Source organism: Anneissia japonica, unplaced genomic scaffold, assembly GCF_011630105.1.
Source record: "Anneissia japonica isolate Jap-2015-1 unplaced genomic scaffold, ASM1163010v1 scaffold11779_len1430905_cov172, whole genome shotgun sequence".
Lineage (NCBI taxonomy): Eukaryota > Metazoa > Echinodermata > Crinoidea > Comatulida > Comatulidae > Anneissia > Anneissia japonica.
In genome coordinates, this window is record NW_022740041.1 from 1,201,617 (window position 1) to 1,227,706 (window position 26,090).

General features: G+C 32.5%; 1 protein-coding gene across 2 annotated transcripts in view; it reads left to right on the plus strand.

The window, feature by feature from the left end:
* The first annotated feature begins 3,189 nt into the window (after window positions 1-3,189).
* The window catches only part of LOC117118129 (paraplegin-like), a 31,844-nt gene continuing 8,943 nt past the window's right edge, over window positions 3,190-26,090 (plus strand). Inside the window, exons 1-4 of one of the 2 annotated variants that reach the window (XM_033262635.1) lie at window positions 3,190-3,325; window positions 5,380-5,463; window positions 9,136-9,287; window positions 12,380-12,493. In XM_033262635.1, coding sequence (XP_033118526.1) covers window positions 3,205-3,325; window positions 5,380-5,463; window positions 9,136-9,287; window positions 12,380-12,493 — 471 coding nt within the window. In that variant the 5' untranslated portion in view covers window positions 3,190-3,204. The remainder of the gene's footprint in view (window positions 3,326-5,379; window positions 5,464-9,135; window positions 9,288-12,379; window positions 12,494-26,090) is intronic. The other variant, XM_033262636.1, reaches the window with a different exon arrangement.

The following is a 26,090-nucleotide window of genomic DNA, read 5'->3' on the forward strand; positions in this document are numbered from 1 at the left end:
AGTTAAATCTTCTAAGTTCCACTAGACAAAACTCAAAGCATGTTTCTGCGGGTGATTCCTTTCAGTAGCCCGACGTTTAATTCGGATTCGGACGTCGTTATATTCGTCAGTGTAGATTACAAAAATACATAGCCTCAGTCATGTTGCTATTTTAATTATGGAGAAAATTTGAAGAGAATGGAAGTTAAGCTTGTTAAATGTATTTATATTTATCTCTAAAATAAAACCATTAGTTTTTCTTTATTTGTTTTAAATAAATCTTCATTGTCTTACACTGAGCTTGTTCCTGTCATGCACTATGAAACTTTGGGCGATCTGACGTCATTCCAATCAAAGCAAGTGTTTGCACAATACCACTGCACCCCCGAAAAAACAAATAAACCAATTGGCTGGTAGGGTTATAGAGGCGCAGTCTCTGACCCTCAAAAAACGTCATCGTGATGTCGAAAATGTGAAAAAACTACAGCGAAAATGCATGTCAAAACAATTATAAAAGCATCAATTTTATTGATAATTACATTTGTTATGCTGTAGAGCAAAACAACAGGTAGGGACTACTGTACTGTACGGTATAGTACTTGAAATAGCAGTCGCTTGTAATGCATCAAAAAGTGAAAATAGCTCCTACGGAATTAATTAGGGTTCCAATTGAATTAGGGCCTAGGCTTAGCACTAGGTCTAGAGCAGGTCCGGTACTCGCCGGTCCCACATATCGTAAACGATCATTTTTTTTGTTTTTTATGTTCAATCAATGCTGTTATTACCACCTTTACAACTGCTTACAAATGAATAAGACATAAATATGTAAGAAAAATTCATTTACGGAACCATTTTTGTGAAATTTTATTGGTTTTTAAATTTGGCTAAAACATTTTCAATTTGGCGAAAAAAATTACAAACCTTTCGCCACTTTGGCGAAAGAAAATTTGTACCTAGCATTAGCGTAGATTGTGGTAAGTAGGTTTAGGTACAGATTGATAGGCATACTCACATAGTTACTACTCTGTTGACTGGCACTATAGGCCTAGGCTAGTATAGCCTAGAGACACTCCAAATTTTAAAATTTTTATTTTGTGTTAAAAATGTATGGCAAGAAAAATATGGTCTGTAACTTATCTTAAACCATATTTTAGCTCTACAATAATCATAAAAATGTATCTATATAACGGTATGATATATTGCTGTCGCTATAAGCAGTTTCAAATAAATTTCTGCAACTTTATTTTCCTGTCTAGGCTAGGCCTACTAGGCTAGCCCCAATCATGTCAAACCTGAGCTAGAAAAATACACCGCTGAGCAAAACAACGATAAAAAAGGCAAGCGACCGACCACACGACGGACTCTGTAAAAACACTACGTACGGATTATATTTTAATTATCAACTATTAGGATATAAATTATTCATTCATATAATCAAATTTACTGAAAATATACATTACAATATAAAATGTGTTCCATACACGTGGCAGGCTCTCCCTGCCATCTGTGTTCTTTTTAAAATAATAATAAAATATTGTTTAATAGATCAATAAAGTCTCACCACCTTCAACTATATTTTATTATATTAAATCAGTATTTCCCCATACCATACAATACTTAAAAACAAGCAAATAGTATCATCAGACTTAAGGCAAATAGAAAAATTCATTAGATTATCACTCCCGCCCGCATCAAAAATTTGGGAAATATTGATGTGGGAATTTTTTTTTAAATTTTCTTTTTGCCGCATTAATTATTTCAATAGCATAAAAATAACAATGCAATTTTGTGACATCAAATTCATTTTGTTTAAAAACTATAAAATTAAACCAGTTTTTATACAATATTTACTATTACAGACCAAATATAAACAGTCCCTCCCTCAACAAAAGCGAAATAATATACTGATCCGATAAAAAAAAAAAAAAAAAAAACCACCCTCCCTCATAAATTTTTTTTTTAAAGAGTGATAATCTAATAATTTTTTCTATGTGCCCTTAGACGAGGATAGATTTTTGACACAAGCATTTAATAAAGCAATGTATCTCAGAGAAACATTTAAAAAGAGCATACCCAAAATTAATTATGGGACCAGATGAATTTATTCAACAACATATATATGGAAAAAAAAATTGCCTGCCTCAATTTAAATTCTGTTTTTAGTTTAATTTCAGAATCATCGGTGCTTTCAGGGTTTCCTTGTATTGTATGTAAATTCCTGCCCTGTTTAAATACTTTTTTACTTTATTTGCTATTAAATTCAATTATAACACTCCCAACTCAGACTCGTATAACTGTCCTCAGCTTAAATTTGTTGGTCAGCTACTACTGCTGCTGTCCTGTGTGACGTTGGTATTTGCTCTCAAGTTGCATTTCCTTGTATGTCTTCTTCACCTGTCTTTCTAAATACTTGTGTACTTTGCTTGAATTCTTCTGTTGTTTCAGTTTTTCATTTTATTTAGGCTGAGCCAAACACACTTATTTGTTAACTTATTTTTTATTGCACTCTTATCCATTTGATGCAAAGAAAGTCAAAATGTTAAAGTTGAATTTATCAATCCATTTGATTATAAATTTTAATATATAGTTATATAGGATTCTATGATTTCTTTTATAAGCATAATTCTAAACGGTGATACCAGTATTATTTAAAATAAAGACACAATAGGTCCAGGTCGCAGTTTCAGATCTATTTTACATTAAAGATCTTGTCATATAAAAAAGGTTTCTCAGAAGATTTACACTTTAATGATGTAGGCTAGAAATCTACATTATCAATCAATCATTTGACCAATTTGAAATATCTGATGGTACGGGATTTTGTAAGGTTTTTAACATTTCAGGGATTTTACAAACAAGACTTTATTGTCATAATCCATATTTGTGAAAAATATATTCAGTTATTGGTTTTACTTGGGGAAAAAATACAATTAAAAAAAATACTGTAAAATACAACTAGATCTCTCAGCAGTGAATTTGTCAATTCTCAATCGAATATTCCAGCCATGGAATGACAAATACGAAGTACAGCAGTATTAAAAAAAATGGAGAGATATGTTTATCATTCTTGTTCCCCACCCCTTTCAACGCATTAAATATTACTATTACAGTGTAATGCAATTCTCCAATATAACCATTTATATTACATGCATGGTAATACAAAACAATAAAATTTCGTGTTTTCACACAACTACTTTACACAAGTAAAAAGCATTTGAATAATTTATGATTTTACAGAACCTTTCAAATCAGCTGAGAAGAGAAGTAAGAGCTTTATTGCACATTTTGCAGAAGTCAAATCTATTGTCACCATCATCCTGCAATGTACATGTAGGTCAAGGTAATAGTTAAGTACAGTATTCTTTATTGTTAACATTCAAATAAAGTAAATTTCAATACATTTTTCAATGTGTACCTGGGGCGGATGCAGAATTTGGCAGTAGAGGGTGCGTGAGAAAAAATCCTGATTTCCTGTTATTGGTTTTCAAAAAAATTTTTTTTTTTTTTTCGCTATTTGTTATTTTCGATGCATATCGAAAAATGCATCAATGTACATCACAATGTGTATAAGGCTTACGTACATGTAAATTTTCAGAAGGCGATACTATGTATGCCTAAACTGCCTAAGTTTGATAAATGCGTGGCTTCTCTGTGTTGTTCATTGCTCCATCAAACTGCTCATTAAACACTTCTTTTAATGAGAAATCAATCTTTCTTGTTATTGTTTTCGCCCACCTAGTTTGAAATACTTTCGAATTCTCTCTAATTTCACTAGTACAGTAATTGTTAACATTTTGACAGGCTGGTTCATTTATTTGCGTGGTCTGTGAAAAAAAAAATGTTTTTGCAAAGTTGCCATTTCATATTTCTTTAAAAAAATTGAAAACTCACGACAAAAAGTTTAAGGACCAAAATTTGATAGATATTTCATTTCATTTCATTTATTTATTCGACCAATACACATTTACAAAAGGTACAGTACAACAAAAATTATGGTCAGGGGCAGCTTAAGCAACATTTTACTATAACTCATTGAGAGTCAGCTGCCCCATTAATAAATATAAACATAAAAGGCATTTAAATACAATACAATAAATAGCAGAAATAGGCCTATCATAAACTTAATAGTATACTAATTAAATAAATTTCAACAGTGTAGATACAGTAATTAATAAATATATAAAGTCAGTAAAAAGAAGAATTTAGAAATCTTTGTCAGAAAAATAGTTCAAATAGTGTTTTCTTTTGAAATTTATTGTTTTTATTTTAAATTTTTAAAATGCAAGCATACATGACGGCTAGATTTTGAGATAAAAATCGGAAATCGGTTAATGAGATAAAACATTTTGGAATATTTAAAAACGGGAGTAAAAAAGTGTGTAACCACCCTTTATTTCACCTCCCCCCCCCCTGCCTAGTTTTTAAATATTCAAAAATCTGTATTTCATTAAAGATGTATTGTCCCTTTCTAATGTCAAAAAATCATAAAAAATAATTTCGAAAAAACTTGTGTATAAAAGTTATTGAATTTAAAAAAAATGTGTACCTGATTTTTAAACCAAAACATTATAATAAAAATAATAAAACACTTCCAGTGACTGGAAGTGTTTCTATCATTTTTCGCTGTAAACTGATGGGTAGACATTTTTAAAATACACTAATTTCTATGTTCAAGTTGATAACTTTTATGTCACTTCAAAATGGGCAAGTTAATTTCAAAAAATATTTATAAAATTTTTTTGTATTTAGCATGGGACAATACATTTTTTTTGTGTGTCTTAGTTGCAACGACATATAAAAACAAATTTTTCCTTCGGAGCCTGGCTTTAAAACTCAATGAATTACAAATTCATTTACATGCATTTGGCTGATAGCTATAAGGAATACAAGAAATTAATTGAAAAAATAAGTAATGTACATCATCATTTTTTTCTGAGCGCCACTGAACATTTATCTTGCGCTATGGATATTGGCTCTATATAAATGATTGATTGATTGACGTCATGAAGCCCATATATGGATGTGATAGAATATCTTCATGCCCATATGGTTGGGGCTAATTCACACAAATTTGTCTTGCATAAAATTAAAACTTGCTTGTATAGAGTTTAAAATATTAATAGATTGATTAAAATATTGTGTTCTCAAATGAATATCATATTTCTTGTTTTGGGTGTACTGTCCATAATATATTTGCTTTTCTTAGAAGCTGTATTTTGTTGAATGAGAGACAAGGAATCAACATAGACAGACAGTTGTATTCATATTAATATGAAACTAATGGAGAAATATGGATACCAAAGGTTATATGCATGTTATGATGTCATTCAACTCACAATGAATTATGTAAAAAGATCTTGAACTCAGTATTATGGTCATTGACCTTTGTTTTATTTGTAGGAAATGTGCATTTTCTGCACACAAGTTCTCGGTTCAACGACCAAAATAACCCCAGAGAAAACCAAAGACACGGTGAAGAAGAAGGTAAGTATCAGATGTAAATTGAAGTAAGAAAAGTTTCTTATCTAATATGCAAGACTCATTGTCAACGTGTAAAACTCATTTCACATGGAATTTGTTTTTTAACGCTTTCAATCAATATAAAAGTTATTACTTAAGAAGGCATATATTGTATGGTCTTGATTTCATTTCTCCATATTTTTTTCATGTACAGTTATGAATCTTCAAGTTCTTTATATTTAGGTAGTGTTTTCCTTTGTCAGATAAGTAAAAAAAATATTGTGTTGCCCAAAGACAGTGACAATTGAAAATCAGAGTTGGTCGGTTTTCTTTTCTTACTAAATTGTGTCAACACCTAATTCTGGGTTTATGGTTAACAATCACTCACCCCATGCTGTTAAAATGAAAACCTTGCTATATTTTTAAAATGCTTTTAGTGAATCAAATAATAGTATCTGTTGGATCTGACCTGACCTATATTTCCTCCATCATCATTTTCTAAAAATACTGTTATCAAAAAAAAAAATAAACCCCAAAAAACCAAAAAATAAAAACAACCATAAATTATATTTCTCTTAAATTTTAAAGTGATCCATTGAAACCTACATTTACTTCAGCTGGAATTGAATATTTAAATTGACCAATCAGATGCATTCATTCAAAATGCACTGATAGGTATTCAGATAAGTGATGTTATTAAAAGGTTTATTGAAGTGCATTGTCCCTCATATTGCAAATATTTGGGTCAAAATATTCTTTTATGATCAGCTATTAAACCTTTTGTGTTCAAATTATTTTAACTGAATTCAATGCTACCATCTGTTGTGTGCAATATTTCCAATATCTAAAAAACTAAATGAAAGGACTATGTTGTTTTTAAGGAATACAGTATACTAAATGGTAGTTGTGGAACAATGACTGGTGCTCAGATTAAAATCTGAGTATCATAATTTTAATATTGCCGGAAAACCAAAATATTTATTAACTTAGAAATAATTTAACTTACAACTTAAAAATCATTAAATTTTGCGTATCTGCCCGTTTTGCCATTAAATTTTTAAAATGTTATGTATTGAAATAAGCACTACTCTCTTATCTATTATGAACATGTTGTCTCCCCCCCTCCCCCGTTTGAAAATATCTGGATCCGCCCCTGTGTACATCCTGAAGAAAAATGTCTGTTAGTGGAAAGAAGATATGCAAATGCAAATTGTATAATATTTCACAATCATTTTTATTGTTTTGTCCAAAGAGAAAGATTTTTCCTTTGTATTTTTGAAAGTGGAATGAATAATCTTTTATGTAATAAAATTATTAAAAAGTTTGAAACACTTGTAAACTAAAAGGTGAACTCTTTCTATTTAAGACACAGATGGTGAATGTTTCTTCAAGTTAGACATTAATATTAATAAGCATAACATTTAGTGACTAATAACAAAGACCATAATAATCTAAGACAAAGACTATTGTTTCAGAATGCAAATGAACCTCCAAATAATGCTATCAACCTTTTTATTTGCTTTGTAAAATAATATATTGCTTATTTATATCAATAAGTTTACTGATATTTTTAATTGATTTAAAAAATATTATATAACATGATATGCAGATTGTTTTCATTTTAAAAGTTAAATTTATATTGAACAATCTAATTTCTATAATTTAAGTTGTATAATATTATGAGTCTATGAGAGAAAGCAAATTTTAACTGCATCAACTAAAAGAAAATGGCTCATGCAAAAAAAAATTCTTAACATTCCAAATACTGTATTCAGAATTTACTCAAAATTTAAACAATTTGAGTGCTCATTTATGATCATAACAGTTATCAACACTCAGTTATCAAGTAGACATAAATTGAAACAATTCAGTTCTTTTTCTGATTTACTATAGACATTTTACTACATGAGCTATAGTAATCGTAACTTGGATATTGATTGCTAAGGTCCCACAAATAGAAGGCACATACGTAAACACTTGCATTTGTGAAACAACATGTTTTTGGGATTTGGAAAGCGCATATTTCTGACCCTATTTCGATTGTTCAGTTGTTAAATTTGATTGACATTCATGAGTGGTCCATTATTCTCGCATATGAAATATTACATCTAACCTTGAAAACAAAACAAATATCAGAATTTTGATAACATTTATTATATTCAAAGTTTCATATATTTGGATTCAAATATGGATTTCTGAGTGTGAAAAATGAGTCAGTTACTTTTCTTTTCAAAATATTTTCAGTCAATATTACATCCCATGACTAACAATGTCAACAACAAATAAAGCACTTACAACCACCTGTCCAGGTTAGGTGCAATCTCAATCCGATGCCACTGTTGCTACAGTATTATGATGGCAAATGTCAAACGTCTTGGTATTCTAAATTTAGCAAACAGAAAGAAACAATGGCTGATGCAAACATAATTTAATTAACGCTTAAGATTCAAACCGAAGCAACCTCCTTCATCCATCTTATTTACACTTTTTTGTAAAGAGCATTTGCATCAAGTAAGACAAAATGCCACCCAAGGTAACATAGAAAATCATAGGCTCATTGGAGCAAGAGAAATAAATTTATATTCTCCTTAGAAACAAGATTTTATGATAGAGGAAAACATGAAACATGGAGCAAGTTCAAGGGTGTAAAAGTACACTTTGCAGATGACATCATTCAAACAAATGTGACACTTTTTTTGTTAGAATTTTCTTTTACTGAACACCAACCAGAGTACAGAATTACAAGAGAAAGATTTTTCCTTTGTATTTTTGAATCAAAATGCCACCCAAGGTAACATAGAAAATCATAGGCTCATTGGAGCAAGAGAAATAAATTTATATTCTCCTTAGAAACAAGATTTTATGATAGAGGAAAACATGAAACATGGAGCAAGTTCAAGGGTGTAAAAGTACACTTTGCAGATGACATCATTCAAACAAATGTGCCATTTTTTTTGTTAGAATTTTCTTTTACTGAACACCAACCAGAGTACAGAATTACAAGAGGCCTGACTGTCTTGAAAAAACAAAGTACAGTACTACCATAAGCTAGGGGGTGCCTATTAGAAATTGAATAGTGTTTGAAACATACTTTTATGTTCTTTTCAAGGATGCCCTCTAGTTCATGGTAGTGCATTTTGAGATACCTCTTGCAGTTCTGTACTCTTTAATAATATCTTAACACTGATACCATAGCAACCTCCTTCATCCATTTTCTAGTACTTCAGACTAGGAAGTTTGTAAATAGTAATATCACTTAAAATAAGTGGTCAGAACAAACAAGTTTCCTCTTAATATTGAAACCAGGCCAGATTTCTCATTACAAATCCTTTTAGCTCTCAATTTGGCAAACTAACAAATTTAATTAAATTGGTACAAAAAGTTGAAAACACATTTCTGTCCTGAAAGTGGGAAGTTCTATGCTGAAAAAATATTTACATAGTTGTAGAAATACTAGAATGCTCAGTATTTACCAATATATTGTTTTAATTACACAAATTGAATGAAAAAAAAAATTTAAATAATAAATAAATCTGTTCAAAACAGATACCTGTTTTTTTTTAATGAACTGTGTATTTAATACATATCCTATCTCCGATTTTTGGTTCCTTTATCTAACAGCATACTAACATAGGAACCTCAGTCCCTGTGGGGATTTTGTTAATCAATTCAGTTATATTTTTGTTTTTGTTTCAGAATCGTCTCCCCATGGCTCGGAGGGAGATAATGTGCGGACCGTCATCGCCCTACTTGTCATCCTCACTCTTCTGAATTTGCTATCAAAAGGCGAAGAAGCCCAGAACATTTCCTGGCAGACGTTTCTCAATGAAATGCTAGCTAAAGGAGAGGTTTGTGATAGTGACAAATAAATGTGATATACCTGTATTTGAGTGTAATATGATATCTTTATGCCCATATATGGGCACATCACACAAATTTGATAGTGTGGACAGAGCTATGTCACTCACAGATGGTTTTCACAGCAACAGACATTCATGTTATGAATGTCTGTTTAATTTGCTGCACTGACGAGTTCTTATTAGTAATCAGTGGTGCATTGTCATGAGCTACTGATGATGAATTGCTGCCTTCTCTGTCTGTCAACGACTCCTTTATTACATTTACTTGTCCAGTGGATTGGTTTCTCTAAAAATAAATTGTATTGATTATGATCGTTTGCTTGGGCTACCTTTTAGGGTTGCGTCAGTAACAGTAGCACGCTTGATATTTAAAATTAGTTTAGGGATTGAAACCTCTGGAACATTGCACCCAAGTATAGCTCTTGTCCACACTATCAAATTTTATGTGACCAAATAAATTATGCCCATATTTGGGTGTAATATGACATCATCATGCCCATATGGCACATCACATAAATTTGTCACATAAAATTTGATGGTGTGGGCAGAGGTTAAAGATTGACCTAGAATTACAGTAACTGAGACTAGTCTGGATTCATTTTGATAGAACCCTGGTCAGAACGATATATATCCCATACTGCAGTTTTGTTGTTTGGCGTGGACCTTCCTTTTACCTTCATAAATTCAAACAGCCCATATACTAATAGAGTTTTGAAATATCAAGATTAACTTGCGTTTCATTCCCCGTCTTTTGTCCTATGCATATCGTTGCTATGGAAATCAACTTTCATTTCATATCTTCTTAGAACTCTTTGGCCTCAAGTATTTTAAAAATACATTAATCAAACTAGCCTTACTTTAATTTTCCTTTCGCCTAGAAGTTTGACCTTTTCTAGACATACAATAATGTTTAATTAACCAAATGATAAAACATGTTTTCAGCTAGCCAACTAGTAAGTTGTGTAGTTATTCCATGAATATTGAGTTAGTTGAAAACAAACAAATTGTGTGGCTCATTTCCTGCTGTTGGTTTACAATCTGCATCACATGACTTTATTAATTCCCACTTCATTAAATTAATAACCAATATACTCCTTTAAATAGGAAAATAAAGTTCATCGTGAAGCATGTTTGATATGTCTTCAATGTGTAATTGAGTAATGTTTTCAAAATAATCAAAAAGTAAATTCCTATTTAAGGTTTTTGTACAGACAAGCAAAAGACTTTTACACTAGGATTCAAAAACTATTTTGCTCAGCATTGAATCGTATGTCGGGGTCAAGAAAGGTGCGTTCACGCCACGGCCCAGTTCCTACCAGTCCTTTCACCACTATACATGAAAATCGTATCGTTGACTTCTTAAAACTAAACCAGCATAGCTCACCAGCTATAAGTATTATAAAAGGATCTAAAAGTCGTAAAATATAACTGGAAATATCTTTGATAATTGCCAGACAGATGCATCTAAACATGTACCATTCATAGTCACAACACCATTTTTTGTAATTTTCACTAATCAGTTCATGGGATTCTTCTGCTGCTGTTTTTCAGTTTTTCTCCTAGCGCCAGTGGCAAGTTATTTTTAACAATAATAGGCGCTTTATATGTTTCATTGCATTATTATTATTATTATTATTATTAACACAAGAGGAAGCCAGTTCCTTTAGTTAAAAGCATCACCTGCACTACATTTTATTTCTCAGTCATCCGCAGTAGGAGATAGAGTTTTGAAATATCAAGATTAACTTGCGTTTCATTCCCCGTCTTTTGTCCTATGCATATCGTTGCTATGGAAACCAACTCTCATTTCATATCTTCTTAGAACTCTTTGGCCTCAAGTATTTTAAAAATACATTAATCAAACTAGCCTTACTTTAATTTTCCTTTCGCCTAGAAGTTTGACCTTTTCTAGACATACAATAATGTTTAATTAACCAAATGATAAAACATGTTTTCAGCTAGCCAACTAGTAAGTTGTGTAGTTATTCCATGAATATTGAGTTAGTTGAAAACAAACAATTTGTGTTGCTCATTTCCTGCTGTTGGTTTACAATCTGCATCACATGACTTTATTAATTCCCACTTCATTAAATTAATAACCAATATACTCCTTTAAATAGGAAAATAAAGTTCATTGTGAAGCATGTTTGATATGTCTTCAATGTGTAATTGAGTAATGTTTTTTAAAATGATCAAAAAGTAAATTCCTATTTAAGGTTTTTGTACAGACAAGCAAAAGACTTTTACACTAGGATTCAAAAACTATTTTGCTCAGCATTGAATCGTATGTCGGGGTCAAGAAAGGTGCGTTCACGCCACGGCCCAGTTCCTACCAGTCCTTTCACCACTATACATGAAAATCGTATCGTTGACTTCTTAAAACTAAACCAGCATAGCTCAACAGAGTATGAACTCATCTCAACAAGAAGTGGCAGCACCAGGGTTGATTAAGATGGTGGGGGGGGGGGGCAAGGCAAAGGCAAACAAAACATTTAGTGGATAAAGGTAATTTGATGGTAAATGTAGGTCAGCGACCATAACCTGATGCAGTGCATGGTATACTGTCAAAATATTATTAAGTATTATAAAAAGATCTAAAAGTCGTAAAATATAACTGGAAATATCTTTGATAATTGCCAGACAGATGCATCTAAACATGTACCATTCATAGTCACAACACCATTTTTTGTAATTTTCACTAATCAGTTCATGGGATTCTTCTGCTGCTGTTTTTCAGTTTTTCTCCTAGCGCCAGTGGCAAGTTATTTTTAACAATAATAGGCGCTTTATATGTTTCATTGCATTATTATTATTATTATTATTATTAACACAAGAGGAAGCCAGTTCCTTTAGTTAAAAGCATCACCTGCACTACATTTTATTTCTCAGTCATCCGCAGTAGGAGTGTTTTTCCGGGCACTTTGCCAGATTAGTTTTAAAACCAGAAATTAATATTTTTGTTTATGATATTGAGTGTTTTCTTGATTTTACCCCAGAGACTATACCTAGCCATGGGTTTAAAAAAAAATGTTTATATTAAGTTTTTTTAAGTGGTATGGTGTTTTTTTTTATCATTTAAGGTAAAATCTGTGTCTGTGACTTACTATGATGGTAAAGATGGATCCTCATCCAACCCAGCCTCTGATGTTGTCCGAGTGTTTCTTCATGATGGAGCAAAAGTCTTTGGACGTCAGGTACCATGAAAACAGTTTTTACATTGATATCTAAAATGCCCATGTCAAGACTGTGAGGATTGATAATTATAATAAATAATAATGGGATAATTATTGAAATAGATATGATACCATTAACCATAGGTATAATAATTAGTATTGACTGATTGATTGATTGACTTCATTATCATAATAAAATTGAATATAGTTACAATAACAACTGTGAAGATAACACTGGCACACGTTTGCCTTTCATTTCGGTTGTGAAGTGCAAGCCAAGTCTACATCATTGTCATCAGTCAAGTAATTTTGGGGGTTGGTTCTGTATTACAGTACCTCAAGAAAATCCCAAGCAACATATGTTCTGAGTGTATTATGACACCAGCATTCCCATATATGGGAACATTACACAATTATATCAAAAAATTTGATAGTGTAGAGAGAGTTTAAGTGTGACAACAATGACAACAACACATACAACAAACACAACAGTATATGGAAGAGTTATTAAAAATATTGAGGACTGTTACATTCTTAAATACATGAGATAACATTAAACATTAGTACAATTTTGTAATAATTTTGAAGATAGGCCTAATCTCAGTTTTAATATGCATGAAGCTACACGTCATGATTAATCTACAACAAAGTAAGATGATGATGACAATGATTGATGAAACACTTCATCAGTGGCAGTTTATTAACTAAATGCATTGATTCATTTGTGATCATTAGCAACATTTGCTGACTCACAAAGAATCACTGTACTTGTATCACATCTTAGCATCTATGTTTATAGAGTACCAGTCCTATATTATCATTAATCCACATTACTCCTATTGAAATCTAAATATCCTGAACTTTCCAAACCTTGTATTCAGTTGGCAGTTTATTTACTAAGTCCATTGATTAATTTGTGATCATTAGCAACGTTGGCTGACTCTCAAAGAATAACTGTACTTGTATCACATCTTAGCATCTGAAATTTTCTAACCTTGTATTCAGTGGCAACTCATTAACTAAATGCATTGATTCATTTGTGATCATTAGCAACATTGGCCGACTCACAAAGATTCACTGTACTAAGCATTATTTTTTATATTCCCAGTCCTACATTATCATTTTTGGGAATCTGCATTCATCCTATTAAATATATAATCATCCTGAAATGGCCGTTTCTCAGATTGGCTGTGGCAATGCACTCCATTGACTTCTAGAGCTAACCTGAATTATGTGTCTATCACATGCACAATTGGCCTTGACAATTTAATCAGTCTTTGTTGTTCTAACTTTTCATCTAAATATTTTTTTTTCCATTTAATTTCAAATTGTTCATGTTTTGCCATCCCTAATCTCGGTGTTATCTCTCAGATGTTCTTATATTGTGAGTGGAAATACTCAGGCAATATATATCTCAGGAAGGATGCGAGAGTGTTGTTGTGATTACGTTGAGACGTGCAGTAGTTTAAAAGAACTTTAGATGAAATCAGCGGAAGTTAATTGCTTTTACTGAATTAGATCCTCACCAAGTAAGTTAGATATGAGGGTTTTAATCACCAGTAGTAATATGAAAAAAGAATGTAATGGTGATGAATATTACTATATTTTCCTACAGCATTGTTGTTCATCAGTTTTTTGCCTTTTAATCTAAATATAGCATAGTACATTTCAAAATTACTCTAGGCTTTAGCGTGCTGACGTTGCTGAATTGTCACATGATTTAGTATAAATCTACATTCACCTGAATTTTATATTCCAGGCAGATTTTGTTGTTTCTTATACAATACTAGTTTGTAAATTTTATTTGCTGCCTTTGTTAGTTTGACATGCCCACTCTCCTTCCTTTTTAAGCATTATAAATATTGTACGAGGTTAAAAAAAATATAATTTTAGTCAAAATGAGCAGTACCAACAACTGATTGTCTAATTCTGACAAATCAGATAGAAAAAACATCAGAAACATTACTTGCCTTCAACAGAAAAAATAACATTACTGGCAAAACTTATGTAGAATTCAGAAAATAACTATGCAATAAAGTAATAATAAATAAAATGTAATCCTGTTTACCAATAGTCTAAAACCAAAGTGGTTAAAGTTCAAAATTATGGCTTTGGTAACTAACTAATCAATCAATCAATCAGTATTATTCATAGGTGGTCTACATAAAATACAAAATATAAAGAAACCTAAAGCAATGCACAAGTTTTTGGCCCAAAAAAAAAAAAAAAGCGCAGAGAAAAACAACACAGAATATAGCACTGGCAGTATATATTTAAGATGTTGTAAATCTTTCATTCGTCTCTTGAACACCTGTATGGCAAATGGCAAAGAGCTATTGTAATAGGCTACACCTGCACAGACCAAGTAATAATAAACATATACCTGTATTATAAAATAATAACAATAATAAATATCATTCAGAAAGGTATATTTTGTCTTTTCAATAAGAATAAATGAAGAAAATGTTTCTTATGATATATTGCTTTACTTGTGTAGGGGTTTCTATAGCTATAGTTATGAACTTACTGCTTAACTAGGTCAATAATCACCATTGCAAAAAATAACCATGTCACTTATGAGAATATTATTCATTAGGCCTCCATGTGTAACATACGGGTAAGTGAATGGTTTCTTTATTTTTTATTGTATAAATGTGAATCCCATATCATTATTGATTAAAATCTTATCATCACCATGTGTAGAGTTGAGGCATTACACACTTCTGAATATTATTCTCCATCTACTATTGCTAGTATTACAAATAAGAACGCAATAAAATTTAGTGCGATTTTTATGAAATGAAAATGAATTTGAACAGAATCAGCCAAACAATGAAAACATATATATAAAAAGCACAGACAGCAATAAAGAATCACAATGGTTCCGGAGATTAGATAAAATGAAATATGAATTTTAAGAAGTCGCACAAAAAAAAATATTTACATTAAAATATAAAAAAAAAAAAACCAGTATAAATAGCAAATAAAGTTGAAGCTAAATATATTTGCATTATTGAACAATGATTTTTCTGAACTTCGTTGGTGTCTGATGCGTGAAAAAAAGTATATAGCGCTCTCTATGTAAAATCATGAAATAGAGCGCCCTCTATTTTATTTTTTTAATTGTAGTCCAACTGCTACAGTTGTCAGTATAGTTTGTTAAAAAAGATTGATATGGCCTGTATTTACATTATAATGACCAATTCTCTTCCTTTTAATTAATTTTAGGGTATAATTGGCCTATACATTTTATCTTTTACTTTATACAGTAAACATCTTTATGATGCGTGAGATAATACAATGTAGATGTAAAAAGTGAATGCTAATGCGTGAGATTCACGCACTATTCGTGAGAGTTAGCAGGTGTACATTGGGATAATAATTAATGAAAAAAAAACACAATGTTACAAGCTAAAAAAAAGGGAAAAAAACACCTACTTACAGCAACACACTCAAACATACGCAACACACAATCTTTTTGAATCTTTTCTAACGAAAATTTCTTAACACTAACCAATGCAAAGTGTGATGTACTAATAAAACAAATAGAAAACAGGAAAAAGCGAAGTAAATATTTGGGTTATTTAAAGTTAACAGAACAACTCAAAGCCTTTGCATTTGCAGGTGATTCTATGTGACTTTTATTTGGCAAAAAGCTTGTATGCACATATATAGTCAGAAAGTGTCTATAATAATAATAATACTTTATTTTAAAAAACTACACCTTTCCATTGGTGGCAAACGTTACACAAAGCAATTGACGGTGCTTTTATAAAGAAAATATTTAAAACAAATACTGTATACAGAAACACAGCAATATATATGGTCATGATGTGATATCATTATGACCATATTTAGGTATGTCACATGTTTTTATCAAATAAAATTTGATATAGTCTAAACAGGGCCTTATCATAGTCGCAATGCTCTCAAATGTTGCATGCCCCGCAACATTTCTATCCATGTCAATATTGACAGAACTCGTTCTGTATTTTACTCTCAAGCACATTAGGTTAAATAAATAGGTGGCATCCCCTTCTGCAATTTCCATGTGATGCTTTTAAAACACTTTCGTCAAAGCAGTCGGTTTAATGTTACCATTATTTTTAGTTTATGAAGAAAATCTGATTTTTTTTACCATTTCCAATTTGTAATGCACATAATCAAAAGGTTATTGTGTGTATCATATATCCCATATGGTCTTACTTCTCGTTTCAGATTTAGTTTGTCTCAGTTCTTCACCTTTGACCTAACGGTATGAAATTATTGTGGATTAGACTTGCATTTACATTTACATTAACCCTACCCATAAACTACATGACATAGATTAAATTTACATACTCTGTATCTACAATAATGTATTTTATCCACTAATCGTGAATCAAATTACTAAAGTGTTATTCTATATCTTGATGGCTTAAATCGAAGTCATGCCAAAAATTGTGATCTCCCGTGACCAGCACGTCACAAGTGAATGTGAAGTTTTAGAACTGGAAAAGGGTTTTACCAAATGATTATCATGTTCAGAGCTTGTGGGATTTGTCTCAGACAAGTTTTTAATTTCTCACAACATTCAGAAATGGCCAGCCACAGAACTTGCTTAGTCTCAGTGAAGGGTTTAAAAAAATTAACACTAGCAAAGGCCCACATGTATGGGTTGAAAACTCCTATCTGTGTAGCTGACAAAGAGGCCTAGTTTTGCTAGCCTGCTATCATGTATTTGCTCATACATTGTTGAGAGTGACGTAGCAGCTATAATGAGCTCTCACTGGCTAGAACCAGGGGCCCAAACCATAGTGGGCCCAAACCATAGTGAGTCCCGGGATCACTTTTCCCAACTTCGGCTAAACAGGAACAAAATACACCTTAAAACATCTGACACACTGAAGCGAGCAGGGCTTTCCCCCGGACCCCGGGCTCTAAACCCATTCCCCGGGCAGTACGGCCCAAAGAGGCCTTAGCCAGGGGCCGCAAGGGTGTTTGTTATGCCTATGATTGTTGATCTGTATCAGAATGCAATATCTAGGATCAATGACTTTCCATTTCATTCATATTCACAAGGCTATATGTTTAATTCCCTCAAATTCTCTACAGGTTCAAAAGTAGGGGAAGAGAACGACAGTGATCCCTAACAGACTGTCAATGGTTGTACATCCTTGATGTATGATGACTCATAGGTTTGTTTCCCACTAGCTCATAATGCTTTCCTTAAGTCCTGTACATCCCTTGTCAACAGGGCCTCATAATCACATAACATTCCTATGTCTATCAACACAATGATATTACCAAGTTATATGAGTGTATCTGTAAAATTAAGGGAAAAAAAAACATACTTGATTGTTATGCTCTGTTCATCATTAAAATTTGATGAGAATATTATTGTTATACTAGAGCAGTGTTGGTCAAGAAGTGTAAACATATTATTATACACATCAAGCTGAATATATACATATTCCTCAGGCTCAATACATGATGTAATAATAGTGGTTATTGACATTTCATTGTTATACATTAACACTAATCTCAGTGTACTCATTTATCTTGTATGCTTTTTTTAAATGTCTTTTTTTATGTGTGTGAAAGATGTGATGTAGATTTAGTAAGTCATAAAACTCATTTTAAAGTGGTTGCATAGACAGGTATCTTGCTGTGTAACAACACAAACATAATCTTAATGCCATATCAAGGCCAGATTTATCATGCAGAATATGTAGTTGCTCCCATTAACGTTCACTATTCCTTAGTGTACACCAAATTAAATAATCATTATACTGTATAAAATGCAAGTGTGAGATGGAACATGTGGCCTAAAATCGGGTGCATTAGGAGTAGCCTACTTTCCTTCATCACATGCTCATATTATCCTTGCATAATTCCATGAGCACAATGTGTTACTTATTCAACTGACTGATGACACGTAGACATGCAGCATATACTGTAGGTCACCCTTCCTCTTTGCACCTCTACCTGATTTTGAATTCATACTACAAGGGTGATCTCTTGAAAGAAGCTGATCATGGGACCCTTGATCTTCGGTTTGTGATCGAATATTGTGGTCTCGTTGGCATACCTAGAAGTCTTGAAATGGGATTGGTGGGAGGGGAGCATGAAGTTAGAGCTCGATGGTTAAGTGAAATAGGTCACAAAATAAGGCGATATGAGGTGATTTATAACTACTCAAGCATGATTTTTTGCTTCAGATAATTTCAATGGGGGTGACATAGGGAGTGCGAACATGCTTGGGGTTCTCTCTCACACACACCTCTCCCCCTCAAGATGCGCCACTGTGAGGTCTTGAGGAAAATACTTGCATTTTGGAGAAATGAACAGAAAGCTATGGATGAAAACTTAAAGAGCCAGAAAGGGCTATGTGAAGGCTTGAAGACCCACCTTTGGATCTAATATTAGCCCACTTGAGGTCGGTTTAATACCTTCACCAATATGAAGTCCTGCTGAGGGTTCACACACCTACGTTTAGAGCTGAAAAAGATGCTTAATGGGGGTTCAAACCCCACCTACTCTATGAAGCTGAAAAGATGTTCAGTCGAGAGTTCAATATCCCACCTACTGTATTAAAAGGTCTAGTTGAAAGTTCATATCCACATGCAGCTGAAGTAGAGGACCAGTTCCCGGTTCGGCTGGATAGATAGTTGATGCAGAAATTTCTTTCAGTTAGGATTCTCTAACTCTATCATTGCATCACTGAAGGAAGTTATTTACACAAGGAATAAACTCTTTTAGAATTTGACACAATTCACTTAATTTGATACATTGATAAAGTTCCTGCACACCTGCTCCTAACAGAAAGTGGATTTCACAAAATTTGATTAACTTCCGTATGACCTCCTTATTATTCAGTTTCTTTACATCCTTGATGACAACAGCTTCTCTCACTCCAAACTCTATTATTAAAATATGGTGTACATTAAAGGTCTGGTTTCTATATTTTGTCACTAAAAATGTGTGGCAAATTTAATTTTTTTTTAAATGGAGAAAAAATAAAATTATATTAAAATTTAAATTTGTTAGTGCCATTATCATAATTTTTCTTGGGTGGACACTCTATCTGTGAATGTCCCTCCCTGGGCCCCATCTATTCTGAATTCCTGGATCTGCCACTGATTGGTGTACATTACCTACAGTATATATGTAGTAAACCAGGTCAGTTATCAGCATAAATTTTAGTTTCATTCTTAAGGGGAAAAGAAGAAATAGTAAAATTGTTTATATGACTGTTACTAGAATGTAGGCATACAGGTTATGATTGCATCGGATGTTACTTTCATTGAATCAGTAAATTTGCTGAGACCAACTCCAACAGTGACTTATTTACTTGGAAATCCCTTTTTGTCACTGTTTCTTTTTCTGTTTGTTTCATTTACTGTGATAATTAAAAAGCATAATAGGTAAATTGTTGAACAATCAAAGTAAAGAAATACTGTGGGACCTAATATTCAAGAATTATGCAACTTCCTTTTATTAGGCGATAACGATTTATAAGGTATGGTCATAAAATAGGCACTTCGGGCTGTGATGAAATGTGTGTAAAATTATATCACCTATCAAAATCTGAAACCACCTTTGACTATGCTATGCAGATCCATCTTTTGCCCACACACCCTCTGGCAACTGTCACTTTATCACCTGCATACAAACTATATTATAAACTCAATTACATCGATATATATGGGGAAAACAAGGTAAATATCAATAATAAATTTATTCTGTGTGTGTATGTCCACATGTGATTATGTTCAAAGACTATGTATGTGTCGCACATAATATCAGTAAAGATCGAGGTATATAACAAATACCAGACCAGAGCCGTAGATAGGGAGTTTGGCCAACTTGGCGTCATGTTGTTACCAAACAGCGTGCACGCGTATTAGCTTTATAACACTTTATAACACTGATGCTGCATAAACTTTCTTTTATTATTCTGTTCATGAGAACAATTCAATTATGGGATTTTAATATAATCCTATTGCGTTAGTTTGTGGCTCGCTAATGTTTTGTTTTGGTGACAACATGGCCGGTGTAAGTCATGTGATTGCGATCCACCCAATCACACGCACGTATAGCAGAATCACGTGAAACTGGAATACTGTATACCATTTTTTTACCCTCCTTTAATAGTTCGTCAACAATATATGAAGAAAAGTCTTGCCCCATCTACTTTATTTCTGTAGATTACTTGCTATAAATATCATGACTGCTTTTGGACTTTTCGGCTTGTCAAACCCAGGGGTGGCGCTAGTTGTGGCACAGGAGGGTGCTATTAGCCTTGCCGTTACACTCTTTCATTATTGCTCAAAGTATTGATTGTTTGTTGATTGGTTGAAAATCTTTATTTGTATGCTCTTATTCATTAGATGAATAAATATCACTACATGAAATTATATAACATTATACTAAATGTTTAATATAATACCACATCTCGATTTTTAAACAAGCTCTTTTATTGTGATGTGGTACTGTTTCACATACAATATGTATTATTGATGTTCAATATATCATACCAGGGAGGTATACCTCCCTGATCATACGAAATCACAATTAAAAAAAGATCTTGTTTAATCCACATATTCTGTTGTTAGAAAAGGATTTTCTATTATGTTAATTTCGCTATATAACTAATTATACAGTCTATTGTCAGTCATTTAGCGCAGTAAATTCCCTCAACTAATGCATGAACTGCATTTGATTTGATGGAAAATTGTGGGGGTGGTTGGCGCAGTGGTTTGTGGCTTGGACTCTCAAGGCCTGACCTTGTTCAAAGGTTGCATTGCATTATATAGTGATTATTATACATTTAAAGTGGACCTCAATCACTTTCTTCATTAAAAATTTATTGGCTTTCTGCCTTTCTCATGAAACCTCTAAATGTTTTCCATTTAATCTTGAGTTGCATAATAAGAATTAATCTTAAATATCCCTAGAGTGAATTATATCAGTTGGGATTTGATTTCAGGGAAAACTTGATAATCTTACATTACACAATCTTATTAATTTGCAATAATGTAAATGGAAAAATGCATTTAAGCTAAACATTCACAGCCAAACATATTCCTGAAGAATGTTTTTAAAAACCATAAGCATTGTTTTTGTGTCTACTGCCCTGGGGTGGGGCTCTCTAGAACTTGGCTATCGTCTTCCTTGTAAGTTGTGAGAGTAAATCCCGTTGGAGGAATGATGGGATACGTCATAAGCTAAAGATAGAAATGAAGTCTTTCAAAAGTAAACCTACCAAATATGATGTCATGCCTAGATAAGACCTGCCCTAGAAAGAATTAAAGTCAACAATCTGCTACTTGTATAGTAGCTATTCAAGTGAACTGCCAACACAGAAAGCGTAGATGGGTTATGATAAGTTAAAAGTAGCCAAAAAAAAAAGCTGTCAAGTAGTAAGCAGACGTTCCTACTGGGAGCCTATTTTTTACGTCGTGTAAACCACATATGACCAGCAAATATCTATACATGATGAATTTTTTGTCACATGGACATTACTCACTCACTGATTGACTGTTAAGCGGTCTTCTGAGAAAATGTCAACAGAAACATCGTTCATTATTGAACAATGTTTTTGTTTTATGTTTCCGATCCTTACACATGAGCTAAGCCAGTCGAACAATGTTAATTTGGATCTGGGTCTACATATGTAGGCCCTACCGGTAATCATTATAAACCCGCTGGGAGCATCACATCAATCTGGCCAGAGTCACAGTCTGTTTGGCATGAGGTAATGGTAGCAAATATCAAAATCACCTGAGCAATATTACAAGGAAAGACTACAGTCCTAGGTGACCAAATTACTAGGAGACCACATTTGGAAGTAAAATTAAAAAAGTATTCTTACATTTTTTAAATATAAATAATACAATAAAAGAAGCACCGATAAACTTAACATCCGTAGATGTAAATTTATCAAAACGCGTTAATATTTCACTGTTACAAGACTGTTACTGGACTTGTAACAGTCCTTGATTTCACCTAGCATATCTAATTCTACCAAATCAAATACACTAAACGGTTATTGTATTAGATATTAAAATAGAAAGATATCCCAATGTCATATTTTTACAATCAGGATATAACTGTATAATAGCTCAATATACTGTATCTGATGACATTGTGAATGGGAGTCCAAATTCACTTTGAATAGACGGTGGTTTAATAATAATTTGAATACAAGGTAGATTCTAATTCCTGTTAGGATCATTATTCTTTTATTCCTCAGATTTTTAATAACTTAATGTACAATGATTGCAGTGACTTGGGGAAGATGTTTTGCGAGGCTAGGCCTTACAATGGATCAAGTATTTAGCCTCAAGGCCGAGTTCATTTGGGGATTTGCTCTCAACATGGACAAGGGGTATTATATGATTTTTAAAAATAGTTGGGTTCATTGATGTAAGGCAATATCGTTTAATGCATACCTCGATAATGTTTGCTCACGTACACAGTACTTTTTTGTTTCCTTTTTATATATTTGTAAAAATAGATAAAAAATGTTTAATAACTATAATAATATATGATCATAATAATATATTGATAATAAGAAAGTGTTTAAAACATTACCAGCTCTAAGTCAAATTTGTCCATCTTTAAGTTTAAGGTTAGAATGTGCCTTCAATATCATAAGAAAAATACTATCTATTTGTAAAACATAACTTAATTAAAGGTAGACATTTCAATTAAATTTTCAAATCAAAAATCAGAGAAAAAAAGTGTGCGGTAGGAGCCAAAGTGAATTTGTAAAACAAACTTTAAGTCATGACCGCCAGTTAAAAAGAATAAATAAAGGAAATTCTACTAGCTAAATATTTAATATATGTATAGCAATCTCTATAATAAGAATAATCAATCTGATTATTGAACTACGGTTATTTTATCAACATTGCATTAAGACGCCCTCTATTGCTCTCTTTACCGCGCATGCATTTTTTCATCAATAGCATTTTGTTGTTATTTTCTCCTTTCTCCAAGCTTTTGGGCAGTGCCATTTTGCTCAATGAGAGAGCCTTTCTCTGACAAAAAGAAAGTTTGCTAAAACCAGTTACAACACCTTGGCAAAACCTGGTATAAAAAGTCTTGCCATAGATTACATACTGAATCTGCTACATTGTTGATGGTGGTGAATAATATTCAGCAGTAACTAAAGCAATCTACAAGACTATTAAGAAAATTTATGGCTATGACTAAGCGCACTGCTATCATTAAAACAAATTTGGTAAAACTAAGTATCTCTTTCAACCCTTAATTAAATAAAATTCAAAATGTCAATTCAATAAACCATCTAGTCCACTAGAGGGCAGTATACCAATTGAACATAAAAGTTTAAAAAAAAAAACAACTTTCAGTCTGTAGTACCTTTAAAAAGTGTCTGCATACCATATTTAAATGTACATTGTTCTTAGTTTAAAGTAACAGTTACTGTTGTGAGTGAAGTATGTTCTAATTGTTGAGGGGAGCATATAAGGGTACATATTACATCACATTGTAACTTCTTGGGGAATGAGTTTTCCCCGACCAGCTTTGCTGCCTTTGCGGCATTATAGTGTGGTGGTTTTCTTGTACTGAATGTGAATAGGTTTTGTGTTGGTTTTCACTTTCTTATCGATCATTCTTTTAGCCCTACTCTTGTTTGGCTACTATACAAACCTTTTTGGAATAAAGTTTAAAATGAAATATCCAATCATAGAATAGTAAAGCTCAGTTTATTTACATTTTCAACACATATAGAAGCATTAATATGGTCTTGCCAAAATGATGAAGGAACAACATATGGGAAATGATTATCTGTGCCATTATTCTTTTTTATTCTAAAATACACTTTCAGTACGTGTACAGAAAAAGGTTCAAAAAGAGATTCAATTGAATCTGAAGTCTAAACTATGAATGTATCTTTGATGTTCAGTTAATCATTCATGGTTACAGATGTCAAATGACAATGACATCACGTAAACATGTAATGTTATGATAAGCCCCACTCTCCACAGGGATGTCGCCATGCCGTATGTCACAATCCATGGTGCGTTTTACAGAGTCCATGTGGATCTGACATTTTATTGATTGTCATTTTTAATGAATCAATCTATGATCTATTTCTTTTTGCTAATTAGTCCTGTAGATGACAGTTTTGCTCTGTTATCAACAATCATTCGCTGAATTTAATGATGTACCATAAAAATTCAAATTCATTTTTTTTTTAAACTTCAACCTGGCTGGCAGTTGCTAAAAATATCCTCGGCATTAACAGACACATAAATAATACTGTTCATACATTTTTTGCATAGTCCCTTAAATTGACTTGTAATAAATTTAAGGATTTTTTTAGTAATAAGTCTGGAAATCGACAAAAAATATGTCTCATTGGAAGTTGATAATTTGATCCGTATCAATGAGCAATTCAAAGAACTGCACGTTTGAGGGGTTTTCTAGGGTTTTTCCAAACTGTAGGCTATTGTGAGTAAACAAGATGACATGGAAAACATTAATATTTTTACAATGTATAATCAAGTGGAATCAATTGCACAGATTTAATCAAGTATTCAAAGAATCTTCTAGCCTATTTCACTCCACTGCTGAAGGAAGGCCTTTTGCAATCTCCCACTTCCTTCTGTTTCCAACTTTTTCCTGCCAAGTGATGCCGGCAAACATTCTTATCTCATCCTGCCATCTTTTCATTGTCTACCTCTTCTCACTGATGCTCTTGGCATCCAGTCTGTCATTGTGCATGTCCACCTATTTCTTCCTCCAAGTGAGATGACCTGCACATCTCCATAGATGATATGTTGTATCCCTGTCTTTGTTCTTAAGTCTATGTTGCTTACTTTATTGCTCTTGGTTATCCGTAGAATAGTTCCTTCCATGGCTCTTTCTGTTACTTGAAATTTTTTTCTCTAACTTTTTAGTAGTTGTCAAGGTTTCTGCACCGTATGTAAGAACCGCTATGATGCATTGTTTGAGAACTCGTGCCTTCAGAGAAATAGGGAGGGTGAGGTCTTCAAAGATGAAAGCAAGATTTTCAAACTTGACCCAACCTAATATTATTCTTTTGATTCCTTCTTCTGTTGTATTTTTCAGGGTTTTTTGTTTTTTTTCCCTAGATAAATGTAATAGTTTTTTTAAATATCTTTTTTATTAGATAAGTAATAGTTTTTGGAATAAAATATATTAATTTGACATTACACTACTTAGATAGTGGTATATTGCTAATATAATGGTGTATGATGGACACTCAAAACAAAGCTTATATCTACTGTACGTAGCACTTGTGGTATAACGCCCTCTCAACATACAATATTTAGCACATTAATTAATGTTGTAAAATACCTCAACAAATATCAGTTTATGTGAAAAAACTGACAAAACTTAAGTGTTCTCCCAATTGAAACATTTTTGCAGATATATTTGTCCATAAAAAATCAGCTATGCAGGCAGTGTGAGTCATTACCTTTTTTTTGAGTAGGGTTTGATGACTTAAACAAACAAGAACACATATATTCATAGCCTATAGGCATAGACTGGAATTATGTTCATTTATGGAAAGAAGGCCAGCCTAGGCTACTTAGGCCTAAGGCCATGTAAAAAAAAAAATAGAGTTGTTGATCGTCCT